The 17,690-nt window shown below is 41.9% G+C and overlaps 1 protein-coding gene across 2 annotated transcripts; it reads right to left on the reverse strand.

Annotated features, from left to right (window-relative positions):
* Nucleotides 1-1,091: 1,091 nt before the first annotated feature.
* PPP2CA (protein phosphatase 2 catalytic subunit alpha) lies at nt 1,092-16,920 on the reverse strand. 2 transcript variants are annotated; one of them, XM_080997270.1, is made up of 8 exons: nt 16,481-16,629; nt 13,011-13,140; nt 5,737-5,946; nt 5,022-5,195; nt 4,755-4,844; nt 3,978-4,139; nt 3,058-3,176; nt 1,092-1,827 (listed from the first exon to the last, which is right to left on the reverse strand). In XM_080997270.1, the coding sequence occupies exons 3-8, from the start codon at nt 5,851-5,853 to the stop codon at nt 1,755-1,757; spliced, it is 735 nt and encodes a 244-aa protein (XP_080853396.1). In that variant the 5' UTR covers nt 5,854-5,946; nt 13,011-13,140; nt 16,481-16,629; the 3' UTR covers nt 1,092-1,754. The 2 variants fall into 2 exon arrangements, with proteins under 2 accessions (XP_080853396.1, XP_080853395.1); XM_080997269.1 differs by lacking the exon at nt 13,011-13,140 and having other exon boundaries at nt 16,481-16,920.
* Between the last annotated feature and the right edge of the window lie 770 nt (nt 16,921-17,690).

Here is a 17,690-nt window from a genome sequence, read left to right on the forward strand (position 1 = left end):
CCGGAACGCTTACTTCCGGGTTTGCGGCATTCAGGTTCCAATTTGTTTGGGAGCCAAGCAATTCAAGAAGCAAGGTACCACTGTACTGGAGTTGCTGCTCTCCCCATGTTATACTAGGATAGTCTCAGGAAGTTTCACCGTTACTCACAACTAATGTGCAATACTAATGTTTTAGCAAGAATTAAACTTCCATCTTAGTAAAGAATGGAAACATTTTCCCCTTTGAAACCCATGTGCTGTATGGAACCCAAATTGCTCAAGTGCTTGGACTATGGTAAGATCAGGAAATAAATTTAATCCACTGACATAATGCAGTATTCAGTCCTTAATATTATGAACTTGTTCCTCACCTCCAACCTCAAAGAAATGAGAATTACTACAGTGCATGAAGTGCAGCTACATAGAGACAAAAGTGACTGAGGGCTATACTGAATGACACCCTGGCCTTCATTTTACAAGTTTCAATTTCTCTCTTTCCTCTTACTGACTGCATAACAGTAGGCATAGTCAAGGCTACTGCTATTCTTTTGCTTACAAAGTAGATTTCAACAAGATCAGTACTGAGAATATATTATGGTCATTTAAGACTGTAGTGTGATATCCAATGCTAGTCATAGAGCAGACTCATTGAAATCAATGAATTTAAGTCTACTTATTTCAATGGTTATACTCCAAATATGACTTCGTTGGACATCATCTACAGCCTGTTCAAAACAAGGCTTAAATGCAAGTTAGTAATCCTAGAAGTTTCTTTCAACTGAAAGGGCTAGAATGAAATATTAGACAGTCTTTCTGTTAAAATGACAATTTTATAAACGTTATTTAATAAATAAAGTGAAAAAATGCTAATAGGTGAATAACAACTCAAAGCCATATTGCTATCAAAATGTAGGACCTCTTTTAACATGCACTTGCTCTCTGAGAAAATTTAAGTGAATTTATGATCTGAACATCGACTCCCAGTACATTGCTCCTGACTTCATTCAGCATAATCTGGATTCTGCATAGGTTCAAAGAGACATAAAAGCTACTTTTTATTAAACACAACATGGTATGAACCTGCAATATATTTAAAAGTCAACTATCTTCCATTATTAGTTCACAAGTTTATTATGAAAAAATGCTGCAACACTCTTCTGCAGCAACATCTTACAGAAAAAAACCTGTTCTGTTCAAAATAACTCACTATGATGGACAAGTACATGGGACATTATATAGAGGGAAGTGTGAGGGAAGAATGTGGGGGAACCAAGTGCAGACAAAACAACCATACAATTAAATTAAACAGTTTTCCCTGGAAAAAAAATCAGAACACAAATAAGAAAATCGGTCTTGGTACTTATTTAAAATGTTCATTAAGCTTCAATGATAGTTTGCTATCCTTATCTACAGTCATGCTGGAAAGCTATAGCTAAATGGAAAGTTAATTGTTTTCACAAGGTGTTAAATGTCTACATCTTAATATTTGCAGTCTCCCAGAGAAAGCAAAAGTAACTACAAGTAGAGCTATGCCAGAAACTGGTTTCTTGACCAACAGTGTTGCTTCAGCATGCAATGAACTGGTTCATTCTAAAGTGGTCACAGTCGCTGACAGACAAGAGGCTTTGTATTTCAATATGGCACATCTTTTGGTCCATGTGAAAACAGGTTTCAATGTTAAATGTTTTCTGACATTTTGGAGTTACTGTTGCTCTTCCCATATCCTTTAGGTCAACACATGGTTCATGGCAATACTGTACAAGTGTAAAATCTCGTTACAGGAAGTAGTCTGGGGTGCGACGAGTAACATGTGGTTCACCTCTGCGTGGTGCTGGATCAAACTGCAAACTGAAAAAAACCCAATACTTTTAATCAGTATTTATGTGGTTTGTGATATCCAGCTAAAACACAGCAGACCCACTGAAATCATCCACAGAATTCTGTTTGACTACTCAGGGATAACATTAGATATCAGCCATAGCTTTTAAATTCTCTACATTATTCCAATTCATTCTGCAATCAAGATTGTGGCTGTTTTTTCTTTACACTTCTAGATGTAGAAGACATCAGCCATCTCTAGAATGCATGTAATATCCGTCAGTATTAACTTGTAGTTATATTCTACCAAGCTCTTCCTCCAAATGGAGGATCTGTGTAAAACTGACATAGCACTTGAATATTTAACTGTGCTCCTTTGGGAGGAACAGCAAGATATAAATTTAATAGACAAACTTCAGAAGCATTGCAATTTCCAGAGCTAAACCTTGATATAGACTGCAGAAAGATGAAATTATAGAGGAAGAGCCTGCCATTCATCTAGGAGTTCAATTAGAAATGTATGCAGCCCACCCTACTGTCTTATGGGCTAAGGAAGGTGACAGTGATAAGCATATAGATCCTTTGCTCAAAAGAAAGTCTTGCTGCATCTTAAGGATAAATTAGAGAATGCATACTGTTGCAAAGAACAAAAGCAAACATCTCTTCAAATACCATTTTAAATAGAGGAATTCAGCTTTACTTCCCCCAAAACTGAAACCAAGCGAGGCTATTACTAAACTCCCAAAGCAACTTCCTGAATCATTGGGACTTTAGGGTGAAGAGCAAGTAGTAATAATTTAATAATAATAAAAAATATAAGAAGCAGCAGCAGCATCAGGTGCCCAGTATTACAATTTGTTACCCATAAGGTTAGTTTTATACTCTATCAGAAGCCTGTTTAGGGAAGTTTTTAATATCTGATGTTTTATTCTGTTTTTAATCTGCTAGGAGTCACCCAGAGTGGCTGGGGAAACCCAGCCAGATGGGTGGGGTATAAATAATGTTGTATTATTATTATTATTATAAATTATTACTACAAATTAGCAGTTACAGTTATATAGTAAAGCAAATTCTAAGTCCACTAACAGTATTCCAGTATTCCACAACCATCCACATTTTTCCAAGTATACAATCAGGTAAGATTTGTCAACTTTACTCATCTTCAAACAGCCAGATAAGGCAATTTATGAACAGCATTCTAACTAGAATTATAAATGACATGTTTTGTTAGTTCTCATAGGAAAATCTTTAAGGACTTACAATGAATATTTTAGAGTATCATCAAGTTCCATGATTGCAGCTTGGTTACCACACCGGTAGCAATAATTTGGAGCACTGAAAATGGTTACTACATTCCGATCGTGACACCAATTGTAACCCTGAGGAGGGGGGAAAAAGCACACAGATGCACATAATTGTAACATGCCTCTCTACGGGGAGGGTAGTAACCTATAGTGGACAGAGCATCAGAGTAAGATAAACAATTTATTACTCTAAATTACCACTTTTAGCCATTCATGTAAGAACTGACAACATAGGAACTTCCTATATAAATCATATAAACTGATCTAACCCATTGTTATCTGCTTTAAAGAAGCTGCTCTCCAGGATCTCAGGCCTTCCCAATCATTCTATCAAATACCTTTTTAACTAGAGTTAACAGGAATTAAAACTGGAAGCTTCTACATATAATAAAGCAGCAATACCAATCAACAACGGCTTCTTCCTAATGAAATTGATCAATGTCAGCCTTAGCTGTCCATCTGTAGAGATAGAAAGCCCTTAGGGTTGAATATGAAGAAATAAAAGAGGTCAGTCAGTAGATGGCATAACTTCTTACCCCACACCGCCTCCTGAAAAATATTTAGTATATAAAATCCTAGTGTCAGAGTTTAAATATTTGTACTACAGTAATTTGTCATGGAATGACACAGTAAAATACAGGTCTAGGTGACAGGAGTCACTTACAGTGGAATAACAGAATCACAAGCCATTTTCATGGCAATAATTATGCCTTCAAGTCTATCCCGCAAGCTCATTTTTTAACAAAAGGATGAGATATACAAGTTACTTTGCCACCACAGGCTTAACATGCCTTTATTTGTATGTCAAAGCTATCTGGTTATGCAGGGAGATTTTCACCTCAAGAAAGGAAACAACATAAAAAGTCTGGGGCTTACCTCCATTACCAACTGATGAGCTCTTGAGACCAGTGTAAGGCCATTAGCATGGTTGAAGGTTTCTGAAATATCTTGTCCAAAAGTATAACCAGCACCTCGAGGAGAAATGCCCCAACCGCCACGATCATCTGGGTCTGACCACAGCAAATCACACATTGGACCCTAGGAAACATCTCAGCATCATTACATAGCCCCAAAAAAAAACCTGGAGAGGGCTAATACAGTACCAAATTTTTAAGAAAAAATGTTTGAACAGTAGCTGAATGACTACATTAACATGGTACTTTGAACCAATTTATTTGTTCCCCAAACCACCAGCACTAAGCTCTGTGGGGGAAAGAAGCATGCTCAACACTATGTTCCCAAACTGACATCAGTGCTAGGCAAAAACAAGATTATACTCTGCAGCATCTGAACACAGAATTGGTGGTGCAGATATTATTCGGTGCAAAAGATGGTCCACCCAGCTTTTAAAAGTTATGTGGACCCCTAGTTTGCCTTCTCTTAAGTTGAAGAACAAGCTACTTGGAGAGGTGTCATTTGTAATTAGCAAACAAATTTCCACCTTTTAACTAACATTTAAGTGCTGTTTGTAGTTTTATTGTTTGGATAAGGGAACAGGACAAGCAGTGCAAACCTTTTTGGAGTTAGAGGTCATGTGGAAAAATAAGGTTTACTTTAACAACAGACTCCCTTATAATGCAGAAGAGGAATTGGGCATTAGTATGATTTCACACACTAACACAGCACAGAAATTGTAACACAAATTATAGTTACCTCATGTGGAACTTCTTGCAGACGATCAAGTGCTCTGATGTGATCCAGTGTATCTATAGATGGGGAAAGACCTCCATGTAGACAGAAAATCTGAAAAATAAATTCATTTGTTGGGACATGAATTAGATCCAAATACTATAGCTACAAGTGTTTTTCAAAGTTACAGATAGTTTCTCTAGGAAGAAAATCTGATAAAAAGGTAACAGATCTTCTACTCCGCCTTCCTTCTCTATTAATATTAGGAACACATCAGTATTTTCAACATACCTGTCCGTCCACCAAGGCAGTTAGAGGAAGATAGTCAAAAAGGTCTGTGAAGTATTTCCAGACATTTGCATTTCCATATTTCCTTAAACATTCATCATAGAAGCCATATACTTGTGTGATCTGTCTGCTTTCATGGTTCCCTCGAAGAATAGTGATGCGTTCACGATAACGGACCTATAAAACAAGACAGCTACTGTGACTAAACCAAGTATGTACTTCTCCAGCATTTCTATGGGCAGAAGTAAGCCTTAACTTATGGAAATATTATCATCATCATCATCATCATCATCATATTTGTACCCTGCCCATCCAAATAGGTTGCCCCAGCCACTCAAAAACATCTTAATACAGACATCATATTTTAATAAAACATATTTAATTTTGTGGTATATTTTCTGTGGTATAGTATATTTTTGCAGGATAAATCCCAAAGTTAAACTTGGAGATAGATTCTTTTTCAGGTCTGGAATGAACTTCTCTATCCATTTCTGATGGAGATACAGACCCCAAAACACTGGAAGTTTGAACAGATCTCTAAAGCAACCCATTGGGCAATACAATTGTGTTGCCTCCAACATCATTTTTTCATTAGTGTAGAACCTCCAACCCCAATGACTCAGTCATTATAATGTTCATTAGTACTGTAAGTCTTACAGCAATTCAGACTATACAGGCATTGTATATTTCAATAGCAACATTCATTTTAAAATATTACCTTGAGAGCTACCAGAAGTGTTACGGTTTCAACAGAGTAATATCCCCTGTCAACATAATCCCCCATAAATAAGTAATTTGTGTCTGGTGATTTTCCTCCAATTCTGAAAAGTTCCATGAGATCATGAAATTGTCCATGGACATCTCCACAAACTGTGACTGGACACCGTACTTCTTGCACGTTTGATTCTTTTGTCAAGATTTCTTTAGCCTGCAGCAGAAAAAAACAGCTTTACATGAATTTGCAGAAATAATACTTGTTCATTTATTTTAAATCATTCCACCTGCTCACCTTTCTTTAGTTACAAATATAAGTGCCAGGTAATACATTTGAGACACACATTCCTGGAAGCAAGTTCTCCTGAATTAAGTGACCCAACTTCAGGAATGAAATTCTTAGATCTGGGTCCCCAGGTGTCAGGAACACATGGCTCAGACAGGCAGTTTAATAGAAAGTGGAGCAGTAGAGCAGAAGAAGGGGACATAACAGAGATTGCAAGAGAGGAGAAAATGGAGCAGTCAGGGGGTCACATAAAAGAGAAAATGAGTACCGGACAGAATACACAGACAGGTTGGATCTAGCAACAGATCCTCTTGAAATTGCCTTTTTTTTTAATGTTCACCACCAAATCATAGATCCTGTTTCCATTGGCTAAACCATTTTTTTAATGGAGCTGGTGCTTTCCAGACCTTCCATGGCACAATACAGACCCTTGTGAATTCTTAATTTTAAAGGACCCCCTCAAAACTACAACGCCTCTGTGTACAGTGAAGTATTATATGATTTGTAAGTGGTTTTGCTGTCATACTACGTACATATCAAAGATGGTTCCACAAGGATCCATGTCTAGGATATGTGGGTGTGGTGTGTATGTGGGTGGTGTTGGCAAGCACCAGATCAGTGATTTTTGATGCATAGTCTAAAACAGTAAGTGTTAATTTTATGGGTGGTGGTCCCCGTCTTAGATATTTATCAGTGTGCTAAAATGCAATGCAATACGTTTCTCTTAACCAAATCGACAAAGAAAACTCCTCTGCATGCAAAGAAGAGTTCCACTTGCAGCTGGCTCATTTGTATGGTTGTTTCTATCTTGTGCTTAGATCACCACAATAGAAACCCTGGTCAACCATACTACTGCAGCACAATTAATATAAGCAATACAGTGGTACCTCGGGTTACGAACCTAATTTGTTCCAGAGGTCCAATCTTAACCCGAAACCGTTCTTAACTAGAACGCCTCCCACTGCCAGCGCGCGATTTGCGTTCTCATCCTGGCGCAAAGTTCTCAACGCGAGGTACTACTTCCGGGTTAGCAGAGTTTGTAACCCAAAGTGTTTGTAACCCAAGGTACCACCGTACTTTAAAATCATGAAATCATAGCTGACATAGATTTTTTTCTTTTAAGAAGATACAGGATTTCATGAAGGGAACTCCATTAACAATGGTTCATCCAATTCTTTAAAAAACCAATGCAGCCAGTGTACCTAGGAATAAACTTGCAACCAGATCTTATGTTCCATGTACTGTATAAGGGAATTATTTTTAGGACAGCAATCTCCAGTGAAATAAATGAGGAAACAATTCCAGATGGGGGAGCTCCAAGCATGCACTTTACCCAGAATAAATTGCTGGGTTAAGGCGAAGCAGCAATCTTCTGGGAACCCTAACTTTCTGGGCCTCAAGTTGCAGAAAAGCCTTAATTTGACCACAAAAGGTTACAACATCCTCAATGATCCTAATTAGTCATATTTTGATAGAAGCCAGGCCCCTAACAGACTACCCAATAGTATAATATGATTAAACACCTTACCACAATCCTATACAGTGGAACCTCGGGTTAGGTTCTGGAGGTCTGTTCTTAACCTGAAACTGTTTGAAACCTAAAGCACCACTTTAGCTATAATGAGGTCTCCCGCTGCAGCCACTGCACGATTTCTGTTCACATCCTGAAGCCAAGTTCTTAACCCGAGGTACTATTTCTGGGTTAGTGGAATCTGTAACCTGAAGCGTCTGTAACCTGAAGCGTATGTAACCCGAGGTACCACTGTACTGTACTGAAAATACTTGTTGACAAACTAATGATCTTTGGTACTTGTTCTTTTATACATCAGCAGATAAACATTACTGTTCTATCTAATTACTTAATTCATATTACCTAGTTTTGTGGGTTAAACCACACAGCCTAGGGCTTGCCGATCAGAAGGTTGTCGGTTCAAATCCCCGCAATGGGGTGAGCTCCTGTTGCTTGGTCCCAGCTCCTGCCAACCTAGCACATCATAGTGCAAGTAGATAAATAGGTGGGAGGTAAACGGCGTTTCCGTGCGCTACCTCTGGTTCGCTACTCTGGTTAGCCAGAAACGGCTTAGTCATGCTGGCCACATGACCCGGAAGCTGTACGCCGGCTCCCTCGGCCAGTAAAGCAAGATGAGCACCGCAACCCCAGAGTCGTCTGCGACTGGACCTAACAGTCAGGGGTCCCTTTACCTTTAATGCTGCACTACATGGACCAACAGTCTGATTCAGTATAAAAGGAAGCTCCCTATGTTCCTAGTGCTATATTCCCACTTCGGGGGGGGGGGGAAGTGGCACTGAAAGTATTGCCTTCTTGTAGCATTTTTACCATGTGAAAATGGGTATGCAGTAAATATCATAAATGATTTATCTGCCCAGAAGCTATCCAGAAAATTGTAATGTAAGAGTTGTTCAGGCTGACATGCTTTCCAGCACCTTGTTAAAAGAAACTCCATCAATGAAATACACATCCAGAGCTCAAGTTTTACTTGGCTTCTCTCTCTAAACATTGTATTGCTTTGGGTCAAAAGGCAGAATGAGTGGTAGTACTCAAAGGTACTAGATGACACACTAAGCTCCAAAGCACACTCAGGCTCATCAACCAGAGAATCACTACTATTTATTTTCTCCCAGTTGTACAAGTGCCACCACCAAACCTCCCTGTACCACCCTAACCATCATGGCACATATCAGGCTCAATTTTTTTGAAGGGAATAGCCTACAACTTCTGTGCCACTGCTGGTGACAGTGTCACAAAAGGTTGAAACCGCAATAATTTTTATAACCTCCTGTTAGACCTGGGCCAAAAGAACAATGTTGGGACAAAGAAAGAAGTGTTCAAGCAGCAGATATTCACTTGCCATAATGGACTGGGATTCCTCCAGTCCTGACTATTCAAATTCCAGGCTTCATGCAGTAACAATGTCTCTACCTCATTAGACAAATCCACTCAGTGATGAGTTTCCTAGAATATTCTGAATTGAATTTTTTCCAGAAAATCTTGTTGTGGCCTAAATCAACTGAGATCCAATTTAACATGCTAAAAGGGTATTTACATTTAATATACGATAATTAATTTTAAATGCTGCATGAAGGTCTCAAATCTTTTCCAACAGCTAAGAGAGGCAGAGGTGAATGTACAATATTGTTTTATGTGATCCCACTGAGATCCCAAGATGAAATTTTGCAGGTAGCTCTTAGAAATATTAAATAGCCAATACAAATTTTTGGAAATTTTAAATCATTTTTTATTCACTTTTTAAAATTTTCAATTTTGTAATTGAAATTTTAAAGTAAGTCCATCATGTGATATATTGTATTAAAGCCCATGAAGTTCTGAAAAGATTGATGTTTTTGGTTTTGATGTATCTCAATTCTGGACTGAGCTTTTAAGGTTTATGTGTAGTCTGGCAAGGCCAAAATTGTCATTTTGGAAATTTCAAACCCTTATAACTCACAAACAGGATGAGATAAATAATGAAAATTTTAGATTTAAACTTAGTTTTGATCATTCAATAAGTGTACAAAATATTAAGAAAATTGGATGACATGAGGTTAAAAAAAAGTTGGATCACTTGATATGGAATGACCCAGAGGATATGGTACTGAGCCACCTGCATCAATCTATTTCTAAATAATCTTTTACATGCAATAGCCCAGGACATACTGTTTTCCAAAGCTGCCACGTCCATAACAAGATCTGAATCATGAATAATTTTCTTCCATTTTAAAGAAAAGCCTTCCTACAGTCCAACGGCCTTGAGCCAATTCACTTAGTGACTCAACTGTGGACTCCTGCATGACCTTAACTTGGGTGGATATTCTGAAGTGCTTGTTGGTCAGGATCTCTGAATTAAATACTGAATTCACTGAATTAAATACAGCACCTGTGATGCAAACAAGTCCTGCAGCCACCAAATCTGTCTCTCTACTCCCTGGGGACACTTCACTTACACCCTGTTGTCTATTTTCTCATACACACCTCCCATGAACCATTTATATGGGTTCAAGAAAGGTGAACAATGAGGAAAACCCTGTCAATACATTTAATATTTTCCTGAGATCATACTGGGGGTTGAACAACAATCTGCAGGAATGGCCCTGTTCTCCAATCATATCTCCTACCAAGTGTGTGTGTCTTTTAGCATTAGTGGAAATATTAATATTGGTCACCAATATTGAAAAGAAGAGTGAAAAAGAACTTATCTTCTTGAAGGCAGGCACTCCTTCAAAGTCAAACATACCTTTCCTGCTAAACAGAAGTTTAGCATATTTATTCTCAGAGGGATGAGGATAATTCAGAGTATTTTTAGGAACTTTAGCTTGCATTTTAGTGTTTCCCAACATCAAACATTACTTGGGGACCTGTCCTGGTTGAGTATAGAAATCAGTATTTCACACTGGTTACCAAGCAAAAGTTATCTCTATGCTATCATACCAACTATGGAACTCTCAAGATTGATGAATTATCCTTTTGTAACGTTTGTTAAAAGCCTGGGAGCTCCACGATCAGATCAGAAATGTTGTTTCTGCCACTTCCAGTAGTCTCATCTCTAATGTTAACTTCTCTAAAAACTAAAGGAGAGGGAAGAGAGAAGAGAGGCCCTACATATATTTTCTAAACCACATCTATCAACTTTGTATTCTTGTTATAAAAAAGCACGCCTAGACATTCTGTTGTTGCGTCCATAACCTAGGTTTAAGGTGCCATTTAGCTCCTAGCTTTCATATCTCAGTTTCTAGCACTGGGTACACCCTAGAAGACTTAGGCCTGCTTAGCTTCAGCAAGCTGGTAGCCTCATGCATCTTCAGACCATATTTTTTAAAACAAAAAGCAAATTATTTCTCTTTTAAGAATTTTCTTGAACCGCATTCGGTACCATATCCCTCAAGGCAGCTGTCTTTATCTTTGATGGTTTTTCTACAGCTGTAATTGATCTACTCTTTGACAACAACTGCTTACCATCATATAATTTATACAAGATTCCATCACATCTCCAATGCTTTTCAACATTTACATGAAATGCTGAAAGAAGTCATCCAAGGGTTCACCAGTATGTCAATGACATCCAACTCTACTTCTCATTTTTATCATTGTTAGGTGAGGCACTGAAATGTTGAACCAGTAAGATGGTGATAGCTAGATGAGTGCACATAAATAGAAACTTGATCCTAACAAAATAGAGGTGCTGTGGGTACATAGCTTCTCTGCTCAGGAGAGTCTAATCAGTTCTAGACATCATTACACGCCCATTATGGATCAGGCTTGCTGTCTGGAGTGCTCCTAGATCCAGCTTTGTCATTGGAGGCCCAAGTAGCTTTTGTGACACACAGCATTTTTTATCAAGCCAAGGCTGATACACCTGCTGTGGCCAATCCTAGATTGGCCTTGACCAGAGGTTTTCAACCTTTTTGGGTCCACAGCTCCCTTGGCCAACTACATTCTTTCCTCGCACCCCTGAGGAGCTCAGTAGCCTCAGCAGCCCAGAACCGGCAGCCCCTTACCCCTTTCCAAACACCCTCCCTTGTAGAGTGTTCTCTCAGCCTCCTCTCCTCTCCCCTCTTCTTGGGAGTCCTCCGGGCAGCCGCTGCTGCCGCTCCTGGTCTTGTGTACTGCCCACCCTGCCCCAAAGAGACGTGCCTCCTCACAATGCCCCACAGGGGCCTGGGAAGCACCTTCTGTCCAGCCCCAGTGGCACCATTCACCTAGGGAGCTTGTAGCCAGGGCTGCTGCAACAAATAGCCGTCACAAGCCTTTGAGAAGCAAACATGCAAGAGGGCATCAGAGAAGGAGGGAGGGAGGAAAGAGGGACAGAGGCCTGTGTTGCCCACGGCACCCCTGACCATCATTCAAGGCACCCCAGGATGCCACAGCACACTGGTTGAAAACCACTCCCCTAGACAGTTATCCATGCTTGGGGGGAGGGGCTCAGATTGTTAAAGTGCTATGCATGGAGCTACCTCTGAACACTGACCAGAAGCTATAGTTTAGCCACTAGATTGTTAACTAGGATAGGACCTTGGGGTAATATAACATGAGTCAACATGGATACAGTTCTTAGGATGCAGCCTATTGCACTTCTCACAACGAGGTCACAAGGAAAAGGTTTTGATTGTTGCTAAAACTGGTTAAATAACAAAGTTTTTACCACTGGCTATTCATTACCCTATCTTCTGCCAGGCTGGATGAGAGCTTGCGCCTGCAAAAGTAAATCAGTTGAATTGTGTTCCTAAAAAATTATGCAGGATAACAAGATCCAAATTTACCTCCCCAATACTTTCTCTTTCAGATAAAGTCAATCTTTCAACTTTAATGCCAGCCTCCAACCCAACATCACAGAAAACAGAGCCAGGTTCTCTGCTGTAGCCATCAAAACCAGCCCAAAATTATTAGAGGCATTCAAAATGTCTGCATTTTTAACTATTTCTGATTGTTAATTTTGTTATATTCTCTTAAAAGATATAGTTTGTGTGCATGTATGCTGCTGTTCTGCTACTGTTGCATTGATAACCCTATGCTGTATTTTATGTTTATAGTCTGCAGACCAAATGAAGTGGAACTTGCTAGCTTAAAACAATGGTCAAAAAGCTTCATTAATTCTTATGAGGATACTGTATTATAAACTCCTTTCCAGCAGGTTCCTATTAGCATTCAAATTAGTTCTGAGTTTTAGGTCCAGTTCTTGATTGCTTTTCTATTACTGAAGTACTTGAACTAAAAAGGCAATTAGGACCAGCTACAGCTTTGGAGATAGGTGAAAAGCAAGAAGCTTGGGGAAGGCGGGTTGGTTTCTCTTGCTATCAACCTATCAAATAGGAAGGAGCAGCATGTAGAAGAAGTATTTTTGTATATTTCCGATATCTGTGTCAGTGGGTGATATTTCCTGCTGTCATTTCTTTAAGAGTCCAACAGGCAAAACCAGATAACAGGGCAAATTTAATCTCATTACCTCAAAACACCCCAGTTACTTATCTAGACTCACCTCTTAAGGACTTTGCCTTAGATTTCTGACTGTTCTTTACACTAAAGGTGATTCCTCCTACACCCATCTGTTATTCTTTGCCTTGACTGCAATATATGCTGATTATACTGAAAGTGATCTTTTCTTCTCTCTGCAGAATAAAAAATGTTTCAAGCACACTCTTACCTAACAATAAGAAATGTATTTCTAAATGATCATAATAAAGCACTTCTCCCTAAATGTTTGCTTTCCACCAAACAAACCTGTTTATTGAGAAGCCTACCTTCCAGACCAACTGAATTTTCGACAATTGATAGGTGCCAAACTATGTTCCTTAGAAGCTGTGTGGCCATACACATTTCACTTAAACAGAGAAATCATTCCCCACTAATAACAAACTCAGGTGGCTTACACAAACAGGATAACAGAAATGGGACCACAAAAGGAAGGTATGAAAAAAGTCAGGCACAGAGGTTTTCAGAAATAGCCCCCAAAATTAAGGGGACAACCTAAAAAAATAGCCCCATGAGCACTGGGCATGCTCTCCCTGCCATCACATAATATTAAATGCTAATTGGAAAAGGAAAAGATGCGGAAGACAGAATGCAATGCTCTGCTTGGAGGGAGGAAATTGGTGGCTGGAGGACACACACAAATTTTATTAGTGCTCTCACTTGGGTTCACCAATGAATATTCCTTATTTGTTTGGGAGAAATTAAAGTGGCTTATTTATGGGGGGGGCTAGGGTAAACCAGAGGGAAAAGATTTTATTTCTGTACTTTTCACAAGCTGACAGCTAGTTTTGCCCCAGAAGCCTTGTCAACCATGAAATATATTTCTAGTGCCACAGTTAACAAACTTCCCTTGATACTAACTTTAAGAAGCACTCCAGATAACAAGGGGTAATAAAAAGAAAAGCTAAAAATGCCAAGACAACTCTTTCAACCATTACTTATGTTTTCACATTGGCACCAGTCATTTGAAGGAAGAACATCTATGAGACTTCCATGCATTTCAATTTTCTTGTATTTCAGCACAGTAAAGACATGTTTATACACTACTGTATAGTTGCAAGAACTTCTTTGTCTCACACCCTAGTCACATCCACCTCAGCAACAGAAAATGCTACAAAAAGTGAAGGGATTTACAATCTACAAATTAAATGCATGTTGCGCCCACAAGTTACCACGTCTAGTACAGCTCTGTGTCACTGCTTGCTCTCCTCAGACTGCCCCAGGTTATATACATACAGTAGGAAACTGGGTAGCTCCTGGAATGTAGAGGAAGAGTTTGCTTGCCATTTTAGAAACAAAACCAGTTAAGACCACAAAAAAATCCAATTTTCCCAGACTGAAGAAATAAGTGACTCCACAAACTAGCATTTCACAATACACACACCAGAAGCTATGGGCATATGATTCTTCTGGGTACTTTGCACAGGACAAATGGACACACACTGTAAACAGCAACTGACAGCACAAGGTTGAATTCAACAGGCAGAAGCTGGGGAGAGGAAGAGTAGCACAGGACTTTTGTCTTTGTACATTAGTATGAAGCCAAGCTGAGGCTCCAATACTTTGGCCACCTCATGAGAAGAGAAGACTCCTTGGAAAAGACCCTGATGTTGGGAAAGATGGAGGGCACAAGGAGAAGGGGACGACAGAGGACGAGATTGTTGGCTAGTGTTCTCGAAGCTACCAGCATGAGTTTGACCAAACTGCGGGAGGCAGCGGAAGACAGAAGTGCCTGGCGTGCTCTGGTCCATGGGGTCACGAAGAGTCGGACACGACTAAACGACTAAACAACAACAACATGAGGCCATACTGTATGATATATTCTGCTTCCCAAATCATTACAGTCTGAACAGCAGTGAATTGCCACAATATGCTACCACAGCAGCTAAGTTGTTCAGAAACAAGAACCCCAATAGTTAACTTGGCCAACACGGCACATGCTCAACATGTTGCTAATTAGCAATACTTTTACAAGCAGTTTTACACCTCAACCCCAAGCGGAGGCATTTAAAAGTGCCTTACACAGATGCCAATGAAACCTGCAACTAAGTGTGCTCAGGCTGCCATAACTGCCACACAAGAAAATACAGTAAGCAGAAATAAATTCTAAGAATTCTAACGAAAGCTTGTCAGTCCAATGTACTAGTAACTACCCTGATTATGTAAACTTCCAATAATAAAATTTACCTGAAATATATTAGGAAATTCAAACCTTCATATCTTAACATGCCAGGTTAATGGGATGTCATTTAGTATTTGACATACTTGCATTGAGGCAAGTTTGTCAATCCCTTCCCCATAAAAAAATTCATTATGTCCATGGAATTAAGATAAATATAGCATTGAATTTTTTTAAGTACCAAGGTGAAATAATCTGACAATAATTATTCAATTACTGCATGCAACAATACAAAGCTACCCTACACAAAGATCGGATACTTTGCCACTTTTATCCCCCTTATTCTCCCCCTCTCTCCTTATTAACTATTCCCAACTGCTACCCATTCATGCTTAACCACCCAGATAGTGTTCAAGTGACCAGATCTCCCCTTCCCTAACGCAAAGCAACAGAACAAGGCTTGGTGGTAAGAGAGACCCAAACAAAAAAGTGTGCCTGTGCAAAGTACATTGACGTCAAGATTTTCTTTTCGCCAGGATCTTGCTGCCGCCCCCCATAGAAAGAGAAAGCTTTGCCCGCTAAGAAGCACAAGGGGGTTTCTATCAGCACAGTAATGCACTGTGTATTTTCAGCGAAAGGCGCCATTTTAAGAGTCAGCGGAAAAAAGGAGGAGCGGAGGAACTAGATAGAGAAGCGGTCGATGCGACAGGGGGCGCAGGGCTGCCGGGGGGGGGGGACCGATCCTCTCGGCCGGTCATGGGGCAAAATACCCCCTTCCAGATCGGGAGAGGGGTGGGAGGCTGGAGAGGGGAGGCAGCGCTGGCGGCGGCCTTTCCCCTCCAAAGACTGCACCTGCCCGAGGGACACACCCCGCTCGCTACCCGCCCTTCCTGCCCCCTTCAGCGGAGTCCCCACGACTAGCAGCAGCTCAAGGCAGAAGCCGCTATTCATCCACCGTGGGACTCCCCCCTCCTCACGATCCCCATCCTCATCCGTCTTCGGCCTTTCCGGCCCTTCCACCGCGACGGTGCCTCTTGCGCCAATTGCGGAAACCCTGCGCTGGGATTGGGGGGCTTCTCCTGCCCCCCATCTCGCTCCTCACCCCAAAGGCTGCCTAAGCAGACCTTCCTCCCTCGCCTCTCCTCTCTCCCTCCGAGGAAGGACCCCCACCCCCGCTCTCCTCGCTCCCTCCCTCCACCCGAGCACCCTTCCCGGGTTAACGTCCCCCGGCACCCCAAGGGCCTCCCTCCCTTTCCAAGCAGCGGCCTTGGTTTCCCGCCTCCGCTCGTCCCTTCTGCCGCCGCCCCCGGCAGGGTCCCCTCCCCCCGTCCCCCTCGGAGGCGCCGCTGGCTACCCACCTTCTCGCAGAGGCTCTTCACCTGGCCCTCGGAGAGCTGCTTGCACTCGTTCAGCTGCTCCACCCACTGGTCGAGCTCCTTGGTGAAGACCTTCTCCTCCATCCTCGCTGCTCGCCCAGCCGCCGCCGCCGCCGCTCTTTCCCCTGCTTCCTCCTCCCTTCCTCCCTTCTTCTGCCTCTCGCCGGCACCCGCCGCCCCAGCCCAGCCCCCGCCGCCGTCCTCCTCCTCCTCCCCCTCCGCACAGAGACTGCACTGCCTCTCGCTGGGAAAGAGACGACGAGCGGAGGGGCAGGGAAGGAGAGAGAGAGGCAGGAAGGGCCGGATCCGTCCCTCAGAGGCGGCGAGAGGAGCGGCAGCAATGTGGCGGAGGCGGCGGAGACTACTCGGAAGCTCGCTGGCTCTCTCCCCTCCGTGTAATGGCTGCCGCGCCTTGACGTCACCCGGTTCCCACCCTCCTCCTCCTCCTCCTCGGAATAGGCAAAAGGGAAGAGCCTCGCGCCTGCTCGAGAAGAGGAGTTGCGCATGCGTCAGGGGGCCTTTCTACGGGTGGTTATAATAGCGAGGGAGGGTGGGGCCGCCTTAAGGAACCTGCGCGCGCCGTTGGGAGCAGGCGCAGAAGCGCCAGGCGTCGGTGCTTACAGTCGCCTATTGCACGTTCCTCGGGGCGGGGGCATCGTGGGATTCTGGGGCGGGCGGGCGGAGTTTATTTGACAAGAAGGGTGATTTGGGGAGGAGAGGAGAGATAGCTAAAAATTTAAATCCATAGGGTCACCATAGAAACGCAGGGTTTGTTTTTTTATTTTTGCTGAGCGCTGGCTCCGTGGGGGGTTGCTAAGAAGACAACTTCTTAGCAAGTTTGGCTCACCCCCTGTTTACTGCTCCTGCCTAGTGACTTCCTCTTCTCATATTGTGGGCAGGGCGGCCAGGGATTGGTGGTGGTGTCTAGGAGCAGACACGCACCGCCCTCACGAAGGGCAGTCAGGGACTCCGTTCTGTTCCTTGCATTCATAGAATTGCAGAGTTGAAAGAGACTCTGAGGGTCGTCTGGTCCAACCCCCTGCAATGCAGGCATCTCAACTGAAGCATCCATGACAGATGGCCATCCAAGCTCTGCTTACAAACCTCCGACAAAGGAGAGTCCACCACCATCCGAGGGAGTCTGTTGCACTGTCAAACAGCTCTTACTTTTGGAAAGTTCTTGGGTAAAAGA

The sequence above is a fragment of the Podarcis pityusensis genome (genome assembly GCF_964106645.2).
Source record: "Podarcis pityusensis genome assembly, chromosome: 2".
Classification (NCBI taxonomy): domain Eukaryota; kingdom Metazoa; phylum Chordata; class Lepidosauria; order Squamata; family Lacertidae; genus Podarcis; species Podarcis pityusensis.

Coding starts and splice junctions, on each gene's coding strand:
- PPP2CA (XM_080997269.1), bottom strand. CDS start 16,582: ATGGAGGAGAAGGTCTTCACCAAGGAGCTCGACCAGTGGGTGGAGCAG. Junction 4,140..4,754: donor TGCAAGAAGTTCCACATGAG/GTAACTATAATT, acceptor GATGTTTCCTAG/GGTCCAATGTGTGATTTGCT. Junction 3,177..3,977: donor CTCATCAGTTGGTAATGGAG/GTAAGCCCCAGA, acceptor CCCCCTCCTCAG/GGTTACAATTGGTGTCACGA.